At 46.3% G+C, this 27071-nt stretch overlaps 7 protein-coding genes across 7 annotated transcripts; 2 read left to right on the top strand and 5 right to left on the bottom strand.

The window, feature by feature from the left end:
- Positions 1-1771: 1771 nt before the first annotated feature.
- LAJ45_04532 (uncharacterized protein) lies at positions 1772-2269 on the bottom strand (the record flags this gene model as incomplete). The annotated part of the gene is made up of 1 exon (XM_046114112.1): positions 1772-2269. One exon carries the CDS (start codon positions 2267-2269, stop codon positions 1772-1774), a length of 498 nt encoding a protein of 165 aa, XP_045972634.1.
- A 638-nt stretch (positions 2270-2907) lies between these two features.
- On the bottom strand, positions 2908-4492 carry LAJ45_04531 (uncharacterized protein; the record flags this gene model as incomplete). Its single annotated transcript, XM_046114111.1, has 3 exons — positions 2908-3435; positions 3672-4042; positions 4174-4492. The coding sequence occupies 3 exons, from the start codon at positions 4490-4492 to the stop codon at positions 2908-2910; spliced, it is 1218 nt and encodes a 405-aa protein (XP_045972633.1).
- Positions 4493-8613: 4121 nt separating this feature from the next.
- LAJ45_04530 (uncharacterized protein) lies at positions 8614-9917 on the bottom strand (the record flags this gene model as incomplete). The annotated part of the gene is made up of 4 exons (XM_046114110.1): positions 8614-8793; positions 8876-8955; positions 9174-9742; positions 9862-9917. The coding sequence occupies 4 exons, from the start codon at positions 9915-9917 to the stop codon at positions 8614-8616; spliced, it is 885 nt and encodes a 294-aa protein (XP_045972632.1).
- Positions 9918-10437: 520 nt separating this feature from the next.
- Positions 10438-10680, bottom strand: LAJ45_04529 (uncharacterized protein; the record flags this gene model as incomplete). The annotated part of the gene is made up of 1 exon (XM_046114109.1): positions 10438-10680. One exon carries the CDS (start codon positions 10678-10680, stop codon positions 10438-10440), a length of 243 nt encoding a protein of 80 aa, XP_045972631.1.
- A 395-nt stretch (positions 10681-11075) lies between these two features.
- Positions 11076-14476, top strand: LAJ45_04528 (uncharacterized protein; the record flags this gene model as incomplete). Its single annotated transcript, XM_046114108.1, has 8 exons — positions 11076-11133; positions 11333-11586; positions 11690-12535; positions 12585-13067; positions 13135-13473; positions 13527-13766; positions 13831-14280; positions 14342-14476. 8 exons carry the CDS (start codon positions 11076-11078, stop codon positions 14474-14476), a joined length of 2805 nt encoding a protein of 934 aa, XP_045972630.1.
- A 5372-nt stretch (positions 14477-19848) lies between these two features.
- Positions 19849-21353, top strand: LAJ45_04527 (uncharacterized protein; the record flags this gene model as incomplete). Its single annotated transcript, XM_046114107.1, has 5 exons — positions 19849-19894; positions 20031-20192; positions 20249-20549; positions 20628-20902; positions 20974-21353. The coding sequence occupies 5 exons, from the start codon at positions 19849-19851 to the stop codon at positions 21351-21353; spliced, it is 1164 nt and encodes a 387-aa protein (XP_045972629.1).
- Positions 21354-26078: 4725 nt separating this feature from the next.
- LAJ45_04526 (uncharacterized protein) lies at positions 26079-26920 on the bottom strand (the record flags this gene model as incomplete). Its single annotated transcript, XM_046114106.1, has 2 exons — positions 26079-26671; positions 26731-26920. The coding sequence occupies 2 exons, from the start codon at positions 26918-26920 to the stop codon at positions 26079-26081; spliced, it is 783 nt and encodes a 260-aa protein (XP_045972628.1).
- Between the last annotated feature and the right edge of the window lie 151 nt (positions 26921-27071).

Below are 27071 nucleotides of genomic sequence, written 5' to 3'. Positions count from 1 at the left end.
CTGTTCTGTAGCTAGCAGACCTTTCTAGCTTCAGAAAGGTTTGTTCTCTTTGGCAGCGTTACAGATGGATCCAATCATAGTTAGTTTTTGATTACGCTTATCCCCACACTCTCTCTGGCCAGACCGACTCCTATAAAAACCAGCAACAAACAAACGGATCCCCTAGACTATAGCTAGTGTGGTCAGTTCATGGGGCCGGTTCGAGTCGAGTCGAGTCGGCAGCTCGGCCTTTTGAATATATACCAGGCTAGCTCGAGCTTTTGGTAGCGACTCGTGAAAAAAGTCTCGAGCCAGTGCAGGCCAATGATCGATACAGCAGGACGACACTTCCGCCAAGACCACGAATTGGCGAAGATCAAATTAAAGCGCGCTAGCTAGCGCCAGCCGGAGCAATATAATAGCTCCGTGGAACTTCTATCTTCGATCGCTAATTTGGGGGGTCGGATACCTCAGGAAAGACGATATATAAGCCTATGTTTACAAGCTGCCTCAACCCTTCGGGCCGGGGCATATTAAAAATGCGTAAATTAAGCTCATATCATGAGCCGGCTCGAGCCAACCAGTACGAGAAAAGCCCATGCGTACATGCTGGCTCGGGCTCAATCACTGGGTGGTATTATAAGGCTCGCTGTGAATGAGCCGGCTTGATGATTGGCTCATGGACCACACCAGGTATGAATGTTTTCTCGTCGAATCTTCACGATTAGCTGCCGGCCGGCTCTTTCTGGGACTGGTTTCAGGTTGATGTGTTCCGCAACGCGTTGGCGAGGCAAGAATTCTCGAGCCAGGCCCTCTTGTTCACTTCAAACCATTGTTCGATCGAGGCCTAGGTATAAACCATCGTATTGGTAGCACATATTCACTAGCTAGCCTAGTTGATATTCTCAATAAGAACATTAGGAGTACTCACTACACTTGCATACCAGTATTACAACAAAACACAGCCCTGACAAACCTAGATATGGCAATTATCCGCCACGATCGAGCCAGCTCGAGGGCCTTAATCACAAGCGATCACTCGCCGTTATTCCAATAGTGCCCGGTCCGCCAAGAAACCAGCGAGTGAGAGGCGATGACTAGTAATCCGAGTGAGAGATTATGAAACAAACCGACAATTATTCTTAGGTTCGACACGTACAGCCGCGTCCGCAAAGTTTTAGCACCCTGTAAAAACATCCGCGATTGCAACAAACAAAAATATTTTGGACCCCTTCCTCGAAAGGTAACATTACAAAGTGTTATGATATACAGCGGTGTAGAAATACATGTATATAACTATAAATTTCTCTTTGCAGTCGTTCTTATCCGGTTGTTGATATCACGATTTGAACTCATGAGCTTCGAGACTTGGGGTGCCAAAACTTTGCGGACGCGGCTGTACACACCATAATTCCTGATAACGTAAAAGACATAGATAGATAGATAGATAGAACATTCGTAAAATCATAAAATGAGACTCAAAAAGACAACCCATACCAGCACAACCCCACCTGCTACGCCGTAGTAGAACTGACTCACTCATTGTACTATTCCGGCTCCTGGAAGGAAGCCGGCGGTGATACCTCGCACGAGCGGCATGGCAGCGCGGTAGCGGCGGCCATCAGCGGGAAGCTCGGCCGACCATACGGCTATCAAAACCTCGAACACCTCTGGCCCGCCCTCGTACACGTCTGGCACGTAAGACCCCTCATGAACGTCTCTCTTTCCGGTTCCGGAATCACGCATTTACTAGCGCCAGCTTTCCTGCACCTCCAGCACATCTCCAGCCTCCTTACGGTGTAGGCCCTGCGGCCGTCGACTTCGATATCGCCGTTGAGGAACATCCCCTTGGTGACAGCCTCGCAGTACCCTGTCTTCCCGTCTCGGGCGATGTTGGGTAGAAGATTTCGGTGACTAAAGGCTTGCCCTTCTGTTTCTTAGAGCGGTGGGGCCGTTCTGCGTCAGAGTCGTCAGAGTCAGGACCGGGCGAGCTCCAATCGTCGAATCCAGTCTGAGAATCCTCCGAGTCAGAATCGGTGTCCAAGGGGGGGGGAATCATGCTTCCGCTTCGAGCCGGTCGGAATATTGGTAGAACTAGAATTGGCGCCGGACTCGGCCCTAACTGCGAGACGGCCGGCGAAGTCTTGGTGTATGAGATTTGCGGGGATCTGGTATGGGCGGGAGGGGCGGGCGGGGTTTTTGGGCGCGCGGGGAAGCTGAGGCAGATCGCGGGGAAGCTGAGGCAGATCGCGGGGAAGCTGAGGCAGATCGCGGGGAAGCTGAGGTGCATTGCGGGGAAGCTGGGGCGGATCGCGGGGAAGCTGGGGTGGGTTGCGGACAAGATTCGCGTTAACCAGCTGGCCTTTCTTGATCAAATAGCCAAACAGCAAGCCCCCAACATAAAGCCAGACTGGAATTTAGGATCATTAGTCAAGTTACAATTGGTTCTGTTCGGACCCATTGTTTACTACGCGTAGAATGGTTGCAAACGTATATTGTTTCGAGGTATATATGTAGCTTGGATGCTGTAGAGGTACGGTGCACGTACTTTGTGTAGACGCCGTGCACAGCTGAGAATCAATCGAATGGGTGTGATGTCCTGGAATATACAACGTACCTGTATATAATCTAGAATAGGCGATATGTATCTGCATGCAGCTGACGCATGCACGGCCGGGCCCTAAGTAAAATAGAAATGATTCGCAGAAGCAATAACTCGTATCAAAAACTCGCAGTAGCAACAATAATTATATACCGGGCTGACAACAATATCAATTGATCATCAGACAGAAAGACAGAACAAACATAAATCTCAAGCTTACTAAAAAGGAATACATGTAGCTTAAGAAAAAGACAACAAAAAAAAAAAAGCAATTTTTGACAGAAAACTCCCTTCACTCCACTTGCAACGTAACAGTACACTACATACTAACTTACAACATTATGACACAGCAAGCACACTACGCTCACCTCCCGTGTGGCGCCAGCCGCTCCATCCCTAAGGTCCTTTACGATAACCACCGGGTTACTCCCGCTATCTGAGCGCACGGTGACTTCAAATTTCTCCTCCACCTCTTTCAATTGTTTTGCCGGGGTTGCTGTCTTGCCTCCCTTTCCCTTGCCCCCCTTTTTCCCATTCGCTGGGGTTGTTGGCGTCGCTGGGGCGGCGGAAACAGCTGCCTCCATGAGTGACTTACGGCCGCGACCCTTTTTCAATGTCGCTTCTGGTGGTGCAGTGACGATTTTATCCTCGTCATTGGCCGTAGGCTCAGGAGCAGAGGTGAGAGCCACTGTGGGCAACATAGGGTCCTGGCCGGCGATAAGGGCCTCGTTGATATATTCCTGCACAGAGCTAACTATGCACTCCTCATGCAGCCAGTTCTTACAATGTGTACACCCAAGCATCATCTTGTCGGGGTTATAGTAGCCATGGCACCTGCAATGTTCGCGGACCTCCTGGGTTGGATGTTAGCAGCTATACACCGGGGGTTATTACTCAAGGAAAATGGGTATCTGCAAACGCACACCCATACGCTATATAGTTAGACTAAAATTTCAAACCTTGCTTGTGTCCTTTTTTGTTCATGAGACAAAATTTTACAAGTTGTTTTTCTACTTGCGATTTTCGCTGGGGTACAAACTCTACAATACGACTCGACCACTTCTCGAAAAACCAGGGGATAATGTCTTACCATTAAAGTTCCTGACGGGAAGTCGAACTTTTGTCTCCAGAATAGATCTGGCAAGTCCTCTTCGTCATCCAACTCTAGCCAATGCTTGACGTTCGCCCTTCCAGAAACTGTCATCGCATCGATGATCTCCATATGGTTACTGGCAATTAGTTCCTTCTTCCCATGATATGGCGCTCTGCCACCTGGAAGCTCCTCGGGCCAGTACAGCCAATACACACGCAGATAGACATGCGCCTCGTCGATAGCTCGAATCTCAAGGACTCGGGCTACCCAGAATTTATGATCGTCCATATTTGTGATGTCAATTCCGTGTGGAATGTTATCGTGATTGACGAAAATATATTCCTGGAGCGCAAAGCTCTCGGTTCCCACTATTTGCTATAGTCAGTCATCAATCACCACCACCACCACCCAGAACTAAAGAGTGAGCGACAGGCAAAAAAAAAAAAAATTAAAAAAGGAAGGAAGGAAAGTCATTGGGTTCTTGAATTGCTCAACCCACCAACGAAATGTCGATACTTCTTCAAAGTATCCCATTGCTTCTTCGGATTGATGGTGAAAATAGTTGCAGGCATATCCTCGGGTACCGTCTGATCTAGTTCCTGTTTTGGCGGCGCTTCCCCAGATGTAACGGTGGACTTCTGGCGCTTTGCGGCAGCCTGCTTGGCCTTTTTGACTATCGCCTTCTTGATCGCGGGAGACTTGTATTCAATCTTGAATGGGCACTCTGAGAGTACCGCTACCGGGGCCTCTTCCATCTCGGTGTTGTCGCCAGCACTCGCAGCGTTATCGGAGGAGGCTCGTTTACGCTTTCCAGCCATTGGAGGAATGGGTTCAAAGGCCCTGGTGTTTGATTGATTGTGGGGGGGGGGGGGGGTAGAAGAATGGTCGAGAGAGGGGCGGTGATGCTGGTGATGGAAGACGCGTTCTAACCACGTGTGAGTGTAGAAGTTCGTTCGGGACGTGGGGGTAGGTGGGGGAGAGCAAGATTAAAGTGACACCATCAAGAGAGGAAGAAGGAGATGGTGTCGGTGGAACGGTCTCGAAGGAAGGGATGAACGGGGGTGCGTCAGTGTGGTGATGGGGTTTGTTTTGACGTCGTGAGTTCTGGGCTGGTTACGGCATGTACAGGGATTATAGTGAAATACCACTGGCCGCCGTGAACGTTTTGTCCGCATTCTGAACTAGCAATATAAATCGAGTACCACGCATATAGAATACATCTGATATTTAATTCGAGTTTATATTTAAAGCGCACACGTTTGGACAATTTCGCCTAGGGTTGTGCGCTGTACCTCCATACAATTGGTGTGCCAACCCATGCATGTGTTTGTTGAGTTTTAGGTTGCGCAGGTTACAGGCTGGTGCGCGTTATGCTGTCTAAGCATGCTTAGGCATCTCGGAAATTTCATCAAACACAGCAAACCACCGAAACAAGCAGATAGCGAAGCCCAATACTGACGAGAACTAGTAAAATTCGATAGAAGTATATCGTGCACATCTGTATATGGTACATACTCAAAAAGAATTTCAGAATTCATATGTATACAAAATCTAACTCCACTAGAGTACCATTAGCTTATTTAATAAGCACTTAGTATGGATTTACTGAACTTTTATTGCGTATTTCTAAGATTTTGATTGGCTAAGTTAGAGAACTTCTTTTTGCGACGTTTCCGGTTCAATTGTTGTTTCTGCTGGTTTCTGTAGTTGATTCTAAGTGATCTAGTGATCCAGACTATTGATATTGATGCTAGTGATTGCTTTTAATGCTTATAATTACTTTTAGTTAATTCAATACTATCGGCAGTCTGACCTCTTTCCGAATTCTTTGAGTCAGTCGAGTGCGCATGGTAGTTTAGGGCTCCCTGTGCATTTGATCCCTAGTCATATTATCCTCTCTACTCCGGCCTCTACAGTAGATGACGGGATTAGTTAATGTGAGAGGACTTTAACGTCGATCAAAATACAAAGTCAGAGTACATTTTCTTTCACTAATCGAACTCAATTAGACAAGTTTCGCCATTTCCTTAGAAACGACCACGTTCAGGGGCCGGTCAAAGATCATATGTAGTCGGATAGCCTAGCAAATTCTTGTCTCTTATAAGTGTAGTAGCATAATACCGAAGACTAGTATGAGATGGTTTAGTTAAGTGTTGCTATTGGCAGAACACGGTGAGAGGGTGCTGGATTCCAAGTAATTGCTACCTCTTAAGTTAGCCCTTATACTGTGTATGGATGAGTCCCCCAGATTTGTGCCTATTTGCTATAAAGTACACACTGTCTTATATGCACTGTTTGGGATATAAATCGTTATATGGTTGAAGAACTAGAAGGAGAGGTAGAATACTGCGGGGCAAATGCGAGTCGATGTTACAGCAATCAGTTCTGTAACTAGAACTCAACACAGACTTTGGTCTCATGTTAGCTAGACTAGGTGCTTATAGGCTGCTGGTAGAAATAGTTACAATATAACCAAGCTTGTACGCAATCCTTCCAGTTTCTGTGTTTTCCGTCACCTTCGTAGCGATCGATCGTGATCGCATATAGTGACCAGACCAGTTGTAAGGGGATATGGGAAGCTATCACCGGCTTCAGCATTATCTGATCATAAGTTAGGATGTATATGGTTTATGAGGTATGAAGCCTGGGGCTACGCTTATAATAAGTGCTGGAAACCCAATTTTCAAAACACGAACTTGAATTATATACATGAATTATCACTCGAAATATGCTATAAGGCAGGCTTGGCTTGGCTTAATTAATACAGTCAGACAAGCCAACCTCCTGTCTCCGGTAAATCTATTGGGATCTGAAGTAGTCTCATAAGACGGTCTATAAGAGCGTGGGGTAATCTCAGATCAACTTGTAACTAAGAACTGTTTCAACACAAGGTTTAAATTAATATTCGGAGCCAGGTCTCAATTCCAATGAGATGGATGGCTCTCCAATTCCTTGAAACATTATATAACCAGCAAGATGAAATAGGGGGAGTTGCTGTAGATAAGACAGTAAGCATCCGATCGGAAATTATTTTCTCTCGCCGTTTCGCCTCTATTGCAGGCGTCAACCTGATTGGTGGGAAGCCTCTTGGCACTGGAAATGACCATTCCACATTTTCAATATTGATATACCGCATATTGAGAAGGCACCAAGTTCTATTATAATGCTGAGTTAGAGATTATAACTTCCAACCAAGTGACGTCACAAAAGCGATAGGCTGCCGTCATACTGGATGAAACGGATACGTGTTTCTGCATCCTTTTAGTAGGTCAAGAGAGGTGATTTGATTTGATGTGGTAGTTATGCATTGCACGTGTACAACAACAACAACCATATGTTGTGGCGTTTTGGAACACCCCGGAGACTTTGCTGACCTGGTAGATGTTCTACTAGTTGGTTAGTACACATGGCCCATATTGCAGCTTTCTGCTAATTGTGAGCAGAAGGAACAACAAACCTAGACAAGGAGTGGCTTTAGCACAGCCTTCCACAATTAGCCCATCGTAGCTGAAGATGATTAAGTGATTGGTTAAAAATTCCCAAGTGTTCTATCCATTTGCTGATGCTGGGTAGCTGGGGTAGTCATGATGATAATTATTATGTCGAACAGCGCGGTTAAAAGGATTTATGAGTTGGCCAACTGATGGAAGAATTAGGTCGGATAATGATGTTGACGCTTTGACATCGTCAGCATCTTGACGCCCACGATGATGTGGATTCATCAGACGTAGAGACGTCATCAAATTTTATTGCGTTGATACCGATACCTGGAGAGCCTTCTTCATAGACAATCACTCGCCACGTGGTCTCGGCGGACAGGCTTTCGGTGTTCTTCTTCTCCCGTAACGGCGATGATTGGGTGTGAAAATACCAATTTTTGCCCGAGGACGTCAATGCATCAAGTACCTCTTTGCTGTTGCTAACTTTCTGGTCCGCCTTGGATGTTCGTTGTGTGAAACAGTTTCATCTTAATCTAGAGTAAGGCTCAAATCGAGAAGAGAGTGGGGACAGGTCCGGATGTAGTTGGGATGGGATTTGGGGGGGCTGGTATTGAAGTCGATAGAAAGGAAGGGGAGTAACAAAGAGGGGTGCATTGTCATAGTCGCTTAAACACGGTGAAGGGGTGGGAGTACATGTCATTGGAGTAGACCGGTAGAATACATACATGTATGTTGTTATGAAAACGAAAATAACAACCCCTTACTTCATACATGTATTTTGGTACCTTCAGTTATTATGGTATAGAAATGCAACAACCCATGAGTCTCTAGCTATGCTAAGCATCTGAATAATTGGGTCTGCCGCCCTCATATCTGACGGCTGGCACCGTTGCCGGCATTTAGACTTAAATGCTACATGTATGTACCTACATGTATGTATATCCGATCGATCGACCAGTAGTGTGCACTTAACGCGACAACACGTGAGTTGCTGGTACGCGATTGAGATGGGTACCTTAACACGTGCCACGGCACAAAGGCAATAGAAAAGTCACGTTATTTACTCGAAGTTTCCAAGAAGAAAAAAAAAGTGAAAGGTTTCGCTGTTCCTGTTTTGAAATAAACTTCGACAAACAAACAGCATTAACAAGGTTGGCCGTGATTTGATCCAGAAAGCTTAAAACTGATCCATTGACATTCTTCTCGACTGGCCCTGCCTTATGCGATGTGGGTTGCATATGAACAGTTCTTTGTATCGACGAGGTTTCAATACCACCTCCACGCCCTCCACATCCTCCGCGTTAATAATTTCTAACAAAAAGTCATTTCTATTTTTTTAAATTCCGCATCTCATGGTCCAAACCACACAATAGGTATGCTCTGTAAATTTACTACATGCAGGTACCACACGCATTCAACCACGTCACATTTTTCTTCTTGTAATTCCACACATATATGCACAAAGGGTGTTAATAAGAAAGATAAGACTGCTAGTGAGCTTATTCTGCGGAAGCGGCAGCACCAGTAATAATCTCGACCAACTCTCCCGTAATGACAGCCTGTCGGGTACGGTTGAAGAGAATCTGGAACCTGTTGATCATATCACCAGCGTTCTTAGATGCATTGTCCATGGCATTGCGACGAGCAGAGTTCTCGCAAGCGTGGCCTTCGGCAAGGGCCTATGTTGTTTTCATATTCCGTTAGAGGTCATGTTGATGGAAAGGTCAGGGTGAACGATAGGCGCGAGAGGATAGGGCTTACCCAGTAAAGTGTGTTGGCCAAAGCAAACTCGCGGAGGTTGCTAAGCTGCTCGTCTTCAATCTCAAAAGAGGTAATGTTGGCTATTGATGACGTAAGCAGGCGAATCAACGACGAACATTGAAAATGCATAAAAATCCGGACCGGGTAAAGCCGGAAGGGTAAATCTCAGAAGGAAGGCAACGGAAAATATCCACATGGTTTTGCGCTCTCGGATAACAATATAATATTTTTACATCCGAAAATTCTTCATCATTGAATGGGAGATGACAGTCCGAGGAATAAAGGAATAAAGACTCACCAGAGGCCATGATTGCTTCCTCAGAGTAAGCTTCGATGGTGCTGGGCTCGTAAGAGATAGCAGACTTGAACGAATTGTAAAGAACCTCGATGTTGTCATAAGTCTTTCCAAGCTGGAAAATCTGGTCGGCAATTGTCTGGGCCTCGACGAAACTAGGGATGTCCTTGCCGACATTCGCGAAACTCATAACAATGTTCTTGGCTGAAGATCTACCCAATTGCGCCTTAGATTTTTCTCCGAGAACGACGAGGTCGGTATCAGGGTTTTCGATGAGCTTTCTGCGAACAGCCTTGGTGAGACCGGAATGGATACCACCGCATAGGCCCTTGTCGGAAGAGCAAACGATGATGAGGTTCTTTCCGCCCTCCAAAGGCTTTGTCTCGGCATTGCTGAAGACCTTGTTGGAGGTCTCACCGTAGACACGAGAGTCACCCATGGCACGCTGAGCACGGGCAAGTTTTGTGGAGGCGACAATCTTCATGGTCTTTGTAATCTTCTCGATGTTTTTGATGGACTTGAGACGGCCCTCGATTTCACGAAGGGTGGCATAGTTGTTACTCAGGGCTGGCCTACGAACGAGATGACGATGCGAGGCGAGATGTTAGCGATGGTGATGGTGATGATGTGTAGCGATGAAACAGCCGAGGAAGTGGGGGGGGGGAGGGGGATATCAATTGAAATCCTTTACCTAGTAGAAGTGGCCGCTGCCTTCAAGAGAACAGGTCTGGCTGCTCGAGAAAACATCTTGAACGAAAAAAATGGATATATAGAAATTGAATATGAGGGTCAGGGTTATGGGGGAGTTGAGAGGAGAGAGTGGAGAGGGGGGTGGTTGTGGTGGTTCACTGCAGAGCGATGAATACTCTCTCGGAATGATGGATGGAGCGTGGGCGGATTTCCTTTTCCTAACGTGGGGATCTGGAACCAGCAGCAGGCGGCACACCAAGGAATTGGGGCTAGGTATGGTGGTGGTGGTTACCAAGGCCTTTTTCTTCAACTAGAGTAAAAATTGAGTCAGCAGCCAGGAAGATCACGCTTCAGCCAATGATATTTTTTGAACACTTACTCACCCGGCTTTAGCGGTTTTCGACTTCTGGTGTTCTTTTTCTCTTTTTCTCGCACTCGATTGACAGCCCAGCACGATCCTTCTTCTTCTAACTTTCGCTGTTCGTCTCGCCTCCTCGCTCTCTGACTTTTTACCGACACACTTACTTCCCTTTCACCACTTTCGTCAGCCTTCGGTTCACCCACACCCTTCCTCAGCCTACATACCCGCCCTTGCACCGTGCTTTACTTGTTGCGTTCCAGCATCCAGAACAGTCCCAGCGTCCAGCGTGTCGGCATTTGCTCTGTCAGGCTGCAAAATCCCACCGCCCTCCTTGCTTGCTGTTGACCTCTGCACTTTCTCGCGCGTTACTCCCTCTTCTCCATCTGCCTTTCTGTAGCTACCGTTGCTTGCTGCTGCTCCTGCCTGTGACACTGCTACTGCCACTGCCATTACATACATTGCCGTCACTCTCTGCGAGTCCTTCACAACACTCGCACTAACACCCACTCACCACGCCGCTCAGTTCTCTCTAGCCTTTGGTGCTTAACAGATCAACCCGTCATCCCCAGCCTCCACCCTCCCTCTCCACCCTTTCTTCCTCTCGCCACACCCCCGCTAAAAAGCTGCACCCTCTTCTTGACTTTTGCACACTCCAATTCTATCGTATTTTTTCCGCACGAAGCATCAATACCTTCTTGTCACACATTGTATTGAACTCACGCCCCACCCCTGGACGGGCTTTAAAGGGCACTTCCAGTCTGCCGTCGAAGCCCTTTACCACAACCTGTGCACCAACTTTCGCGTATTCCATACGCGCCTCTAGATCACTTAGATCTCCACTCACCTCCTCCGCCATGTCTTCGTCAGAAGATGATGTTCCACTCGCCATGCTGAACGGCCGTCGCACTAACGGTAATTCCCACCCCCTTCTTTGTTAGTTCTCTATTTTACCAGCGAATTCTTGTACGACGGGACGTCTGGAGTGCCGTTTCTTGCTTTCTCTGCTCCTCTTCGAAACATATTTGTTCCCCAGAGCAATAGATCTTATGAATTTCTATCATTTCCATTTCCAATCGCGTTTCTCGTTAACACTTGACTGCTGCTTGCCTAGGCACATCCTCCGCGACCTCTGCATCGACGAACGGGAAAGGGCCCATTCTACCGGACAGAATCCCAAAATCTGTAGACAAAAAAGCTGACAAGGATTTTGATGCGATGGCTGTCGATTATCCCACGGGAGACCGGGCTGGTGTCCCAATTGTGAATATTGCTGTTCGAGAGGAATTAGACAATGGGAGGGCGAAAAGGAAGGGAAGAAAACCAGCAATTAAGGAGGAAAGCAGTGATGATAGCGATACTCCACTGGTGAGTTTATCCCTGCCTACCAGCGCTCACGGGCCCTTCGGCGGAGTCACGAGCCTCTGCACTTGTATAATCCAGTGAAATGTTACTAACTTCCCTCGATTAGACAAAACGCCGTAGAACAAGTAACGGCGTCAAAGCAAGTACGATAGTTGAGTCATCTGATGATGATGTACCCTTAGCCAAGAGGGCAGCAGCATCAAAAACCCGCACGAATTCAGCATCAAAGGCCGCCAACAAGAAGGCTGCTGCTGCCAAAGATGAATCGTCGGATTCAGACACCCCTCTAGCCACGATGAAGCTTGCTAAAGAAAAAAGGAAGATCGAAAACAAAGCTGCGGCAACTGCAAAGGAACTCAGAGCGGAGGATAAGAAGGCTGCTATCAAGGCGAACGGGATAAAGCGGAAGTCAGTTAAGGACGAAAGTGATAGCGATGTTCCGTTGAAGGCCAAGAGGAAACCAGTTGTAAAGACGAATGGCGTCAAGCAAGAGTCTTCGGATGACGATGTTCCTTTGGCGAAGAAAGCTAAAGCTATTTCTAAGAATGCAGCAACTGCCAAGGGGAAAGCGGTCGATAACAAAAAGGCGGTGGTTAAAGGAAAGGCAAAGGCTGCCAAGGAGGATACGCCCGCTGGTGCTGAGACTGCCGAGGACGAAGAGTATAAATGGTGGGAAAATCAAGCAGAAACGGATGGGACTCAAAAATGGACTACTTTGGAGCATAATGGAGTTCTTTTTCCACCAGCGTACGAGCCATTGCCAAAGAATGTCAAGCTGAAGTATGATGGAGTTCCCGTTACTTTGCCACTTGCCGCAGAGGAGGTTGCTGGATTTTTCGGACACATGTTAAATTCTACTCATGCTACAAATCCTACATTTACTGCAAATTTTTTTAAAGATTTCCAGAGAATTTTGAAAGAATCGGGGGGGGCCAAGGACACCACCGGCAAGGTTTGTTGTGTTCTTTTGTGGTAATAATTTTTTACTGACACCTTCATAGAAAGTCCTTATCAAGGAATTTGCAAAATGCGACTTTACTGATATGAATAATTATTTCGTTGCTGAAGCTGAGGCGAAAAAGAATTTAAGCTCGGCGGAGAAAAAAGCGATCAAAGCAGAGAAAGACAAGGCCGAGGAAAAGTACTTGCACTGTTTGCTCGATGGCCGGAAAGAAAAGGTCGGCAATTTTCGCATTGAACCCCCTGGGCTGTTTCGTGGTCGTGGAGAGCACCCAAAGACCGGTATGGTCAAACAGAGGGTTCAACCAGAACAAGTCACAATCAATATTGGCAATGGAGTACCCGTACCCCCACCACCCCCAGGTCACAAGTGGGCCGATGTCATCCATGACAATACTGTCACCTGGTTGGCTACATGGAAAGAGAACATAAACGGCAACATTAAGTACGTTATGTTGGCAGCCACTAGTAGCTTGAAGGGAATGAGCGACTTCAAGAAATTTGAGAAGGCGAGGGAACTTAAGGTACGGTTAATATATTTGAAGAGTTGACCACATTCTTCACTAGAAATATTAACGAGAATATGAACAGAAACACATTGATCGTATCCGTGCCGACTATGGTCGTGATCTCAAGTCCGAACTTATGGCCGATCGCCAGCGCGCTACTGCGATGTATCTTATTGATAGACTTGCTCTCAGAGCTGGTAATGAGAAGGGCGAAGATGAAGCTGATACTGTTGGCTGTTGTTCACTCCGATTTGAGCATGTCACTTTGAAAGCACCCGACTTGGTAATTTTCGATTTCTTGGGTAAGGATTCCATCAGGTTTTACCAGGAAGTTCCTGTTATTCCTCAGGTATTTAAAAACATGAGGATCTTTAAAAAGGCGCCTAAGACCACGGGTGATATGATTTTTGACAGATTGGATGTAAGTCGCCCGCACGCTTCTCCCATCTTTATTCAATGCTAACAGTCTGGTAGACGAGTCAATTGAATAAGCACCTTCAGAATTACATGCCAGGACTCTCAGCTAAGGTTTTCCGTACTTACAACGCCTCCTGGACTATGCAACAACAGTTGGCAAAAATCCCCAACGAGGGTTCTATTCATGATAAATATGCCGCTTATAATGAGGCTAATAAGGCAGTCGCTATTCTTTGCAATCATCAACGTACTGTTAGCGCAAGCCACGAGACCATGATGCTAAAAGCAGAAGAGAAGGTATGTTTGATATCAGTGAAGTTCTCGGTATCCTTGTCCTGACCTTGGCTGATTCGTTATCTAGATAAAAGCTCTACGTTACCAGAAGCTGCGCTTGAAGAGACAAATTCTCTTTCTCAAGCCCGAGTTGAAGAAGAAAAGAGCTGCTTTCTTTAAACCGGACCCCGAGATTGACGACAAGAATTGGATTCTGGAGCATCAGAAATTTCTTATTGAGCAAGAGAAGGAGAAAATACGCAAGAAGTTTGAGAAGGAGAACGAGAAGGCTGCCGAGAATGGTGAGAAGGAGCAAAAGCCCAGCGAGTTGAAGGAGCGACTTAAAGCTGTTAGTGAATTGGAGGCCGAATTCAAAGCAGAGAACAAGACTGGTGCCGTGGAACCAAAGACGAAAGGGGCTACGGTTGAAAAACTCGAAGCTCAGATTGAGAAGATGGACGAGAAAATCCTGAAGCAGGAAACTGAGGCTAAAGTCCGTGAGGACAACAAGACCGTTGCATTGGGAACTAGTAAGATTGTATGTTTGAACTCTATCAAAATTCTCTATTTCTCCTAGGTGTACACTGACACATTCTTAGAATTACATTGATCCCCGATTGTCGGTCATGTTTTGCAAAAAATACGATGTACCTATCGAGAAGGTCTTCGCGAAAACTCTCCGTGAGAAGTTTAAGTGGGCCCTAGAATCGGCAGACGAAGACTGGGAGTTTTGAAGGACGACTGATGGGCTAAAAATATCTTTACCTATTAATTGGTTTAGATATTACTTCCGATAGAATATCAACAATAATTTTGGAAGATGAAAATACACTAAATGATAACGAAAATGAATCCGGTTATAGGGTTGTAAGAGCATGAGGTGTGCGAAAGTCTCTGACACGGGTATCAATTCTGGCTTGCTTCGAGACTTTCCCTATGAATCTTACATTGTTCCACTACACCTTTCTTTCTTTCTTTTTGATTTCTTGTGTTGTGCTAAGTTTGTATCTTCGCTTCTTTCCTGTAAACTTTGTCAATATGCCTCTTTTTATTTCTCTAACTTCTTGAAGTGTGCTTGGATTCCGTTACTATTTTTGTAAACCTTGGCCTTACCTTTTTTTTAAAAAAAAAATTTCGAAAGTTGACATGACATACAGCAAGTTTGATAATTCCGGTTTTTACTCTGGTTTCGGAGAACGGGGATCACTTGGCTTGAGGAATTGTATGTCGGTGAAGCGTTCGGGTTTCACTGGAAGTTATTCGTTGGACGAGATACTTGGGCGGCTTATAGTCCTTTCTTCCGGCAGTGATTTTCTTCTCTGTATCTTTAAACCCCTTCTGTACCTACTGTGGCTTGGAATGTCTTGTCTTTATTCTTTTCACGGAACAGCTTAAAAGTACTTTCTTTTTTCTTCTCCTTGCTTTCTCATTTATCTCATTCGCTTTATGGGAGTACAAGAGGGATTTTCTTACATAGAACTGAGTTGTATTGCAAGCCATCTTGGTGTTTTCCTTCGTTCGATTCTTGTTGTTTTGTATCGTGCTCGCGTCCTGTAAAATAGGTTCTCTCTATCTCCTTAGTGTCAGGTAGAATAGATTTTGGTGGGTATATATCGGGAAAGGTAGGTGTAAATACAGTGGGGTTAGATTGTAAAGTACAGTTTGATAATTTCTAACAATGGGGTCTCGAGTTTTATGTATAAAATCAGCCGGAGAGCACTGGATTATATTTGATGACTGGCATGAATAACGTTCTCTAGATTTAATCCGGCGAAAGCTTTGTCGTTAGAAAATACGATTGTGTGTAACCCACCGAGAGCGTCTTTAACATTTTAACGCCAACGAAACGTTAACTACTGGTGCCTCGATGATGATAAAATGTTAACACCCAAAATCTAATCATGCGCTGCTGACCGGGACCCCTCTCTCTAAGGTTGCCACATGGACCTATAGGATCGATAGTGCTCACATGATTGGATTGTGTATAGGTCTTGCCCTCTCGGCATACGGAGAAGAGTGCCCAATCCGCGTATAAATTCGAACATCGATGGCTAGCTACAGTGATCTGGATTCTGAAGCCTCTGGTACGGGTAAGTACATAATGTGGGGGAGATTAGGTCCTGGTGGCATTAGGGTATGACCAAAACCATAAGACTTCGTTGGTTTTACGAGAACGAGGCTCTATAAGTTCCTTTGGAATTCGATAGTAATCCCAATGGTAATTTGGTGGCTGCCGTTTGTGTATCCATTGATAAAAATTGTTATTTTCCATGGATCACGTGTTACATATTTGTCGAGTGATCATCTGTGTTTCTGAATTTGACTTTGTAACCGAGAAACCTTCAGGGCCACAGCCATTATGGACGGTTTAGGCCAGATCGCACCACCCTCTTTTGTAATTAATATTTGATTCGTGAAAATGGGAGGATTAATCTCCGAATGGAGAGCCTAATCAAAGTCTCGTCCAAAATTTCCTTAAGAAGGATCATTTTCTCGAAGTGACAAAGCCGTATCAGCACCCTGACTGCTCTTGAACTTACTCTGTCAAATGTAGTTGGTTTGGAGGGGCTTCCCAGTCCGGTTTTCGGAGGCGAGGCGCTTCTTTGTTATAGAGCCGACCTTCGACCGCGTTGGCCATCGGGGAACATCTCTCAACCGGTTAGACATTTGGGAGCCAGTTTAATATTCTGGTGATATGGGAATCAAAGTTTTATGTTTGATTTTTATTTTACTTAAAGCTCTGTTATTTGGTTGGTTAGGTATACCGTTTCCCGTCGCCCTATGGCATAGTCACCAATAAGTATGAAATATCCACCAACTCTTAGTTTATTCTCCAGTCCTTTAAGCTATTGAGTAAGATTTCGAATAGCCGTGATGATACGCTTATATCAACCAATAAGGTCCTCCTATCTCAGGGCGCTTTGAGGTTCTGTGCGATATATTTCCTGGTATCACCAATATTCCACATGTTTTCGATAAAAGGGAGCCCCAACCGCGCCCATAAAACTGGAAACCCTTCATGGATGAGGATTCAAATAGACCCACCGAGGAGATGAGCCACTTCATAGAAAACATCAGCTCGGCTGACTTCCTCTGTTCGGTTGACACAGGATCAATTTCCACCGCTATTCTCCCCTGTTAAGCACCGGCGTCTAAACAATTCTGCCATCTCTGGACGGCGATCCCTTATCCCCGTTACCTTGTCCATATTACAACAGCCATTATTGGGCGGGGGGTGTCCCGAAAGCTTTGGATTGGTTCGAAATTTCGGTACAATCGACGCTCTGTTCTGCTAATAAGTAGCTATAGGCTTCGTCGCATCCAAGGCTTGAATGACTCGCCATAATCTTGTTTCTCGGGGTGCGTGTTTGCTGCATCAATCACCCCAATGGTAAGTAAAATCTTTTAACCAGAAAGATTGACGATCAGATTTGGGGAAAGATCTTTCTGGTTTGTGTGAGATGAAGTTTGTAGGCTGTATTGGTTTTGTAGTTGTGACTGCCCCGCAAGCGTGGCCTCGCGGGAATCTGCTGTTGGATTGGCGGGGCTTGGCTATATTCATGTCCAGCCCATCTTCGGCTTGGATTACAAAAACTGCCTATACCTGTCCTTTTAACTGCATCATGTTTGAAATCAGTTTCAGCTCTAGGTTGAGCACCTCAACCTACATATGATGGATCTCATCTCCCCGCCCTGGACCACCACCCCATAGACTAACACCCCGAAACTTAGGACAAAAACCATACCGCGAGGCAGTAGAGAAAAAAGAAAGAAAAAATGTACAAAAACCGAAACTCACCCAACAGCGGAGAGCTTGCTCACCCGTCGATTTCTGAACGAGCTGTACATACCGGAAACATCGAGTGATGAACGGTGAGCGAAATGTAGGTAGGCCTTATATATGGTACGCATAGCGCAATAATGGTGAGAAATGGTTCTGTTTTGCTGATACTGCTTCGAGTAGATGGCATGGATGAGTTTGTTGATAATGTAATGACTTGAGGTACTGCGGAGAGGTCCTGGGCGGAAGGTCGAACTCCCAGGTCCTGCCTAGCTAAGCTTGGCATGATGTCTAAGAGGAACACTAGAACTTTCAAAGTAGTGAATATACTCGCAATGGTGTTGGATGTAGTATCTTCGTCTCGAGGAAGGCTCATTGTTTGTTCTCTCTTCGTGCTCCGTCTTCGTGATCTGTCTTCGTGTTCTATCTTCGTGTTCTTCTCTCTCTAACTTCATATCAGCTAGGAAATCTATGTTATTAGCATGTCTGCCTCAACCCGGAAACGAGGGCTAACAATTTGACATTGAGTGTGATGATGATTTTGGGGTATGAAAACTAGACCTGGCGGTTATGTTTTCCTGGGAGATACCTGCAGCTGCAGAATGGCGGTGGAACCCATAGATCACGTACGCATATGTTGTGGATCTAGCCGGGTCGCAGAAGTCGATCAATCAGCCAACGTCAACTAGATGAAAAAGTAATCTGCCTATATTGATTGATCCATTGACCGATTCCTAGATATCTGCAGGTTTATCAGCCCACAATTCGTCATGTAGATGACCCACCAGGTGTGCTGATTAGCTCCGTACCTGCAGCACTCTCCCACTGCCATGTTTCGTTTGGATGGCCCGTGCAGCTGGAGCCATCATACCTCATAACCCACCACCGTCATGATCACCCACAAAAAACCTTAAGTCCTCGCTCGCTCGTACCCACATATACGCTACCCACCCACTCCAACCCGTCTACATGGTTCTTGTTCTCCAACCGAGACGTACCATTATTTACCCCTGATCGACCCCATCATCCCTCCCCTGCTGCATAAACTACGATTCATCAATCAGTATCACTGATCAGCCGCCGTGATCCCGTATATATTACAATGATGCGAAAATGTTTATTGATACTGATATATAGCCAATACTTACTTGAAGGCACTGGTAGCAGAGTAAGATGTAGATTGTACATGGCGCTTGCGTCCTGATTGAGGTCTCTGCGCCGTCCTGCATTGATGAAACAACCTTTACCCGCTGCAAGGGAGAGAATTCTTCCCCATATCTAGAGTACTCTACTACGTACAAGCACAGTGCTATACCTACCAAGGTGCATGTACGCTCTCGCCGAGACATTGCTGTAGAAATGAAATCATTACTACAATACTACAGATCCATTCCTGGCTAGCCTGCCCCAAGCACTGATAACTTTCATGTAGCTGACTGATCAGATCTGTGCCACCCGAAGAATCTTTTTCTCGGCTGGCAGTTCAGCTCAGAGAAATGCTGCCGCGCTTCAATGCCGCGCGCGCGCCAAATTTTATTGGTGGAAGGGAGGGGGGCAGGTTTGAGCCCTCTTCTACTTTGTCTACTTACTGGCTTATGCAAAGAGAGAGGGGGGGGGGGTAAAGAAACGGCCAAAGAGTGCAGGCTGTAATGTGATAGGCTGGTGCTGTTGTTGGAGGAGGTAGTTAGAGAGGTAGATTGATACTCGTGATGTAGGTATTGGTAGGTACAGTACCGTGTGTTTAGTTGGAGTGGATATTCTGCTTGCACAGCTACCGGCAGTAGAGATCCCGCTTCGAGTGGCCGATGTGATACTCTACAACACCTCTTGCCGTCCCGAGCCACTACCACAACCCACAATTCAACCCACAACCACAAACCCCGGCCCGCTCTTCGTGCTTGCTTAGAGTGGACTAGACTACCAGACATTAAATGCTTGGTATGTAGCTTCGCTGGCCCTCCTCCTCCACCTACTACTCCCACTCCTCCGCAGAACCACCCTACTCCCCACACCGCTGTGGTAGGAGAAAAGGCCCCACCTGTCCCTCCGTCCTCCCCCCCTCCCTTTCGAATAAGTACCCTCGGATATCCGCCCATCTGTCACTTCCCTGGCAATCTTTATCCTCAACGACTATCGTGATAATTTACATACTGCCACTACTACTGCTACCCACTCGCCCTACTTGCACTTTGGTATTCATCGTGGTTGCTGCTGCTCCGATAAATCCAGCCTGCATCTACCCACTACTTAACTACCTACCTAACCCCCCCATCCTCTCCTCCGCAACTCAACACCTACAAACTACCAACACATACATAATCCGCGATGGCTTCAGAATCGAAACCCACTGTCCTGATCATTGGAGGCCTAGGTTTGTCTACCACATCCTTGATAGTCCTTTAGCAGTGAAAAGAGGAAGAGAGAGAAAAAGAGGAAAACCACTATTATTTTGAACATTTGTCTGGCCATAATCATAATATTGACTCAACCCTAATTCTTCCTTCCAGGCTTCGTCGGACGCTACCTCGCTAAATACATCCACAATAACGACCTTGCCTCCGAGATCCGAATAGTAGACAAGCAGCTCCCCCAGCTCGCCTGGCTTGCCCCCGAGTTCGCTGAGGTCTGCACACAGGAGCGGTTCTACCAGGGCGACATGTCACGCGAGCGTCCGTTCCCCTCCTCCATACCATCTTTCCCACAGCTAACACCTTTCCCCCACTAGACACATGTGAAAAAGTACTCACCCGCGCCGACGGCACCACATACGACTACATCTTCAACTGCGGCGGCGACACCCGCCTCAGCCAGGACGACGAGATCTACAAGCAGCGGAACCTGAAGCTGTCGACGACGGCTGCGCGCGTCGCCGCGCGCAAAGGCACAAAGTGTTGGGTTGAGCTCAGCACAGGCGCCGTCTACAAGAGCGACCGGGAGCCGAGCAAGGAGACGGACAAGCTCAAGCCCTGGCTCAAGCTGGCAACATATAAGCTCGAGGCCGAGGAAGAGCTAACGAAGATTGAGGGGTACGTATCTGTGGGGTAGTAGGGGGATAGAGGTGAATGGGCGGGAGTGCTGATTATCGGCGTGGTGGGGTATTATAGGTTGAATCTTGTCATTCTGAGACTGGCAAACGTCTACGGCGAGTACGGGAGTAAGGTTATTGCGACGATGCTGTGCATGGCTCGCGTGTACTCGTATCTGGGCGAAGAGATGAAATGGTTGTGGACCAAGGACCTACGTAGCCACACTGTGCACGTCACTGATGCTGCGCGGTCCGTCTGGACCGCAGCTGATTGGTACTGCAATGGCAAGAAGAACTGGGACGGGTCATGGGGGAGCGTGCCGGTATTCAATATCGTGGACCATGGGGATACTTGTAGATTCACCCCCCGTAGTTCTGGGCACTGTGAGAAAATGACTGACAGCTGAAATCTAACGGACAAACAGCGCAGGGTGATCTCCAGAAATACATCTCAAAGATCTTCGGCATCAAGACGGGCTTCCATGGGACGATTGTGTCCTCGTTTGCGCGCATGAACCTTGGCTCCGCGGTAGACGAGGAGAACGACGAGGTGCTGCAGCCGTGGGGTGACCTGCTCAATGAGGCGGGGATTACGAGGCCCGGCCCGATCAACCCATACCTGGAGAACGAGTTGGTGAAGGACGACGACTTCAGCCTCGATGGTAGCAGATTTGAGGCTGTTACAGGATTCAAGTATGATGTTCCAAAGGTCACGGAGGAGGGCCTACTACAGATCATCGAGAGCTATAAGAGGCTCAATTGGTGGCCGCCAATTGATTTGAAAAAAGAAGAAGGATCGGCTTAAGCGGACTGAACGCCATAATTGGAGACTGGATGTGTGGTAATGATCAAAAGTTCATGGTTTTTATGATTATTTTTACGGCGTGGAACCCGAGGAGGAGGATCCTCTCATTACAATATCTACCTACAACCCCTTTCCCAATATTCGGCATTATTTCATGGATACAGAAAACTCCCAGTATTAATCAATTTCTCTGGCATTCCAGGGATAAAAAAAAAAGTATGGGAGATTACTATAGCAGATCAATTTCCTTATGATTAATTTTTATTGAATTTTTTTCGGTCCGGGGTTTTCGCATCGGAGCGTGCATTATAACTATCTTGTATCTAGCCTTATCCTACATGCATAATACAAGCGTGATAAAGAGAGAGAAAACGTCCATACATATTGTGGGTATGTGCACATAGCACGTAATCAATGGCCGCTACCGCCGTCCCCCCCCATGCAAGTAGAGCAGCTATTTCTCGGTTTCTACTTTCCGGCAACCCGATTAAACTCCGGCGGACCAAGGGCCAACCCTAAATAGTACGGGTGGCTTTAGGTGCTTTTATTATTGGACGCTCATGTGAACCGTGATAACGAAAGTCTTTATTGATTTGTTCCTTTGAAACAAGTTGTCAACTTTGTTTATCATCACACTTACCAGATGGAGTTATGGCAGATGCATAAGACAAACCTTTGTCTGGTCGTGCGAATCACTTCCCCTGTGGCTTCTTTTTTGCATATGGGGGAGTTTTTTCTCGAACCACACAGCTTGCAAGCCAGGGACTCTAATACCCAAAACGTCATACATAACTCCCTCGGTTGCGTAACGACACGGAGGGGCCGGTGTGTAGGGAAGAAAAAAAAAGAAATAAAGAAAAATAACTGACGTGCGTTTCGCCACCCATCCTCGTGGGATAAATGATTTTTTTCTTATTTCCACGGTTCGGTTTCGTGTTTTCTAGAAGAATAGGAAAGTACAACCCCCTGACCTGCCCACTATATCAGTTGTGGCGGCTTACTTTTACGAGGCCGATAAGTAATAAATAAACTCCCCTTCTCCCGGGGGAATAATAACGATGGTGGTGCCAGTTGGAAATCTAGGTAGTTCCGGAACCATTCGTATGCTAGCTAAGCTTTTCTCTCTCGCTCTTTTCTTTTCTTTTTTACTTCTGCCTTTTCTGTCGTGTGCGCTCGATCCGCATTAGAGGGTTTTGATAGTGACACAGGGGGCCCACTGATTACGTGGGAACACTGTTATTCGACAGCAATATATGATTATGACTGTTGTGCTGCAATAATTCTTGGAGAAGAGAGGAAAAATTCCTCTGGCCCCTGAATCCATCCTTGTTGCAGGGACTGCTAACGTAATATGTTACCGAGTATGTACCCTGAGTAGAGTATACATAGTAGATGGTTAAGAAGAAGCAATGGTGAGGCGTTCATGTGTGTGTTCTATCTGTCTCACTATATATACCTGGATCTTTCGATGTGTTCCTGGGAGAATTTCAACGGTCCTATGCATATGTGCCCGTAGTAACTAAATACAATACCTCTGTTCATACAATATTGACAATCTTCAGGGGAAATTAAAATATGCAGATATCAGTTAAGGTATGGGTACTGGTAGTAACATGCCCACAAGGCAGGCAGCGAAATTGAAGTTTTAGTTGCGTCAATTAGTCAAGTTCGAACCATTCAACCAACTCCTCAGTCAGGCACGATTGCAGATCTTTTTGGTGTATTTGCATGGATTGTCGGTGAGAGAGGGTCTATACTGGACTGCAACGGGTGTGAGTGATGGTTGATGACCCCCGCCTATAATTCTCCTTACATATACATATGCCCTTCATCCGAGGAGATCAGTACATCACGTGCTAAGTGGTCTGCACGGTGGGGAAAGCACCCTTATTACCATCTGGGAATTCTAAAACTCGATGTTAATCTCCGCGGGTCGCGTAGGTACAGAAGTATGAGAGTAACGGCCAAAGCAAACACATACGCAGGTTGAAGATTTGAGGTTCATCTTATGGGACTCGTGCCCACATGTAATTGTTCCCCGCCGGCTATGGGAAAGGCAATGATAATCAAGACAGTCCCACATAAAGGGCATGGTTGATTGGTTCAATCATAGTTCCAACGAGAAAGGGGAAGTTCCAATCCATGGATTGGGTAAAGTACTAAAGACCAACCGGGTTGCTGGGTGCAGTATTCGCCGGGGTTATTAGTAGTCATGGTGGATCACTCGACCATACCATCTAATGAGTTGTTTGTCATCTCTGTGGATTTTGAGACCTATCAAGGAAATCACTGAGACATAAGCACGGAAACCGTTGTGTGCGCCAGCTACCTACTGTGTATGTGTCTCCAGCTAGAGAAACATTCTCAGATGATTTTACAATGTCAATCTTCGGTAGGGCGGGAAAGAAACACTTGACTTCGAGACAGCTAGATCTACGGGCCCCTGAACAGTCCGCATGATTCTGGTGTCGATGTTGGGTTTGTGTAATATTCGGCTACTGCTTCGGAGCCGTTGCCGAATAACTGAACCCCTCCAAGAGAAGGAATGTCTCATACCATCCACGGCCTAATTGGGCCAGGAGGCCGTAACTACGCTGGAATTGGGTTATAATCTTGCATAATTTCTCAGACCTTCCATTTTTTGCCCTTTAAAGGAAGTGACGGGTTTTGCAAATGGGTTCGGGGATTCCGCACAGGATTTACCGCGTGCTCTGGGCGTTTGATGGTGCGCTTATTAACGCCTAATATAACTATTGAAATGTTTTAGCAAGCGACCTTCTTTAAGTTAGTTGGGGTGAACTAGTGCCAAAGTGATACTATTGAACAAAAGTATCGTAAGCCCTAAGAAATCCGTGGCAGGAATAGAGTTCCGTCTGGTGGGGCCTTGTTGGCTCATGTTCCTCGTATTGTTCGGAGATGTCATCGAGAAACTGTCCCAGGTTTAAAATACAGCTCAAACGGTCGGTGCTTACCCGCAGCGGTGCCAGAGTCCGCACTTAGTATGTTCCATCGTGATCACTACTAAGCAAACGGAACTGATTGTGGGGTTGTACTCAGTATAGATCAGGTAGCGTGTGCGAGGCGATGATCAGCAAGGAATTGAAGGATGATGATTGATGGTTGATGCACGGATTATGGGTGATGTGGGCAAAATACAGGAGATGTAGGAAGCTAGACATAGAACGGTTATACTTTTATCAAACGCGTAAATTACTGTATTGCCAGTTCTTTCCTTTCCTTTCATCATCTCCACCCCCACACGTCATTATCCCAACCAACTTCTCCATGTGCGCTCGCGCCTCTCGTTTGACCTGACTTACGAGAGACTGTTTTTAAGACCCTATTCCTTTCCATTATGTGCCAGCTAAAAGGCGAATGGCCGTCCACCAGTTACACCCAAAGCACGTGTAGTTATAATGCTAGACTCGTACATTCAACTAAAAGAGGGAGCAGCGTGACAATATTATCCATAATTTCACAAGATAGAAAGAGAGTTTAGATGTTGCGGAGTTTGACAGCATGGACGGCATCAGATGCTACATGTAGTTTATGAGAAGAATGGTAGGGTTTATGTGTGAATATATTTAGATATATGACCTGACAGGAGGAAGATAAGAGATTTCTAGTGTAGAAACTTTGAAATGTGTTACAGATTGGGCCTAAAAAAAAGAATTTCTTTTTGTACGTGCAGATACCCCCACCGAAAGCTTTTTGGATTATATTTATGCCACTGAGAAAATGAAGTTCGGATATGTATACTCTAATCTATGGACCCGGTTATTGATTATATGTACTTCATCAACTCCATTGATTGGATTCCGACGCGAGTACTACCAGATATAGTTTTTGAATCTAAGTAATGTCCCGGAAGACTAAATTATATTGACATTCACCATCCATCACTCGGCCCACACCACCCATCGCCAATCTTCCAACATAGCCCAATTCACGCACAAGTACTCCCCAAAGCTTGTATTTTGTGCAAAGTACTACATGTACATAAGAAAAATATATGCAGCACGTAAAAAAACAGGTTTTAAGGTGGTCACACTGCGTCTGCGTGCTTCATTGTATTGCAGCGCTGATGACGATGTAGCTACTTTTCCCTGTTTTTCTTCATTTCCTGTCAAATTCGTACGTGGCTCGATAATTCACTTCATATACGTAGCAGCTTCTTTCAGGGTGTGTTATTCACTGATTAGGTCCGACCTCTCCTTACTATTTTTCGTACACTTCTCCTGGAGGACCGACTTCAAGATACACCATTCTGCTACAGATACAGGCTTCATCTATATCCTATCACCATATATCTTTACAATCTGGGAACCACCACCGCATCGGAGATTCATTTCTCATGTTTTAAGAATCGTTTTCTTGTAACGCATCACATTGCTACAAGCAATTTCGCCACCCGCTTCAAACTACCATATACCTTCATATGTATTATCTACACCCGAGTCACATCGAAATTCTAAGGGACTTGAGGGTTCCGAATACCTCGCTCAAGAGTGCATACACCTATCAATAGACAAGATCCTGCAGGTACCCGAGTATCGACCCTTGTGATTACACGCCGCATGAGATCATAGTAAGCACGTGTGTAATTCTCGGAACCATGTTGGTGAGGGGGGAAAAGGCAGCAAGTACTTAAATTTTTATTACTACACAAAAGAAATACACCTTTTATTTTTCCCTTCTAACAACTTGCACACACTATTAATGCATCTACCCTAGCCAGATAACAGTCCCCGCTGCCAGCACAAGTACCGCAGCAAGGTCACCCCCACGAAACATGTAGCTCTTGATCCCAGCGCTGTTCAATTCCGGAACAGGGGTGTAAATGGCCACTCCGTTCGGCCCCAGGATATCCTTCTCGGTCTCGGTCTCAGTTTCGTTTGTTTCGGACGTGTTGTTCAGCCCGTAGCAGTTTCCGACAGTCGTCTCCGGCCCTCCCATCCACCCACCCTCAATGCCTGAGAAGATGTTTGCAATCGCCTGGTTATGGCGCTCTTTGAACCATGTAATGCCGATTCCCGGGTCTCCATAGATGCACGCCCTAGTTCTCCAAACGACAGAAGAGAGGAGACCACCGTCACAGACAGGATAAACGTTGATGGACTGCTGGTAGTAGACGACGTCGAATCTACCAGTTGGCTTGAAGGGCTCTGAGGAGAGCTCCCAGCGGAGCATGAACGAGTCCACGGTGCTGCTGTTTAGGAGGAGATACTCAGAGAGTGTGTTGTTGCCACCGTTGAAGACAATGGTGCGAGTTGGAGGTGTGAAGGTGAAGTTGTCAGGCGCAAACAGAATATTGGGCCCTGTAGTGGGATGTTAGTGGGGCCCAGGGAAGAGCAGGCGTACAGGAGGGGGGGCTTACAGCTTTCAGAGTAAAAGTCCCCAAAGTGAGGGTAGATGTCAGCGGCCACGGTAGTCAGTATAAACTTTGTGCTTTCTTCGCCATAAAGTGAGTTCTGTGGACAGTTCACTTTGGGCTCAGGAGCGGTGGCATCCTGCGAGATAGCTTTAGCTACGAAGAGGAGGAAGGATGCGATGACCGAGAACTTCATCGTTTCCGTTTTATGCGTTTGTGCTCGATGGTTGATGGTTGATGGTTGATGGTTGGTATCTTTTGTGGATTGTGAATTGTGGATGTGTGGATGTGTGGATAAGTTTGGAGCTAGGGATGGGGTTTCGAAAGCTCGACTACAGCCACAGGTG

This window comes from Morchella importuna (genome assembly GCF_003444635.1).
Source record: "Morchella importuna strain M04M26 chromosome Unknown Morimp01GS011, whole genome shotgun sequence".
Lineage (NCBI taxonomy): Eukaryota > Fungi > Ascomycota > Pezizomycetes > Pezizales > Morchellaceae > Morchella > Morchella importuna.
Note: the sequence above shows the minus strand (reverse complement) of the source record. Positions and strands in the feature narration are given on the sequence as shown.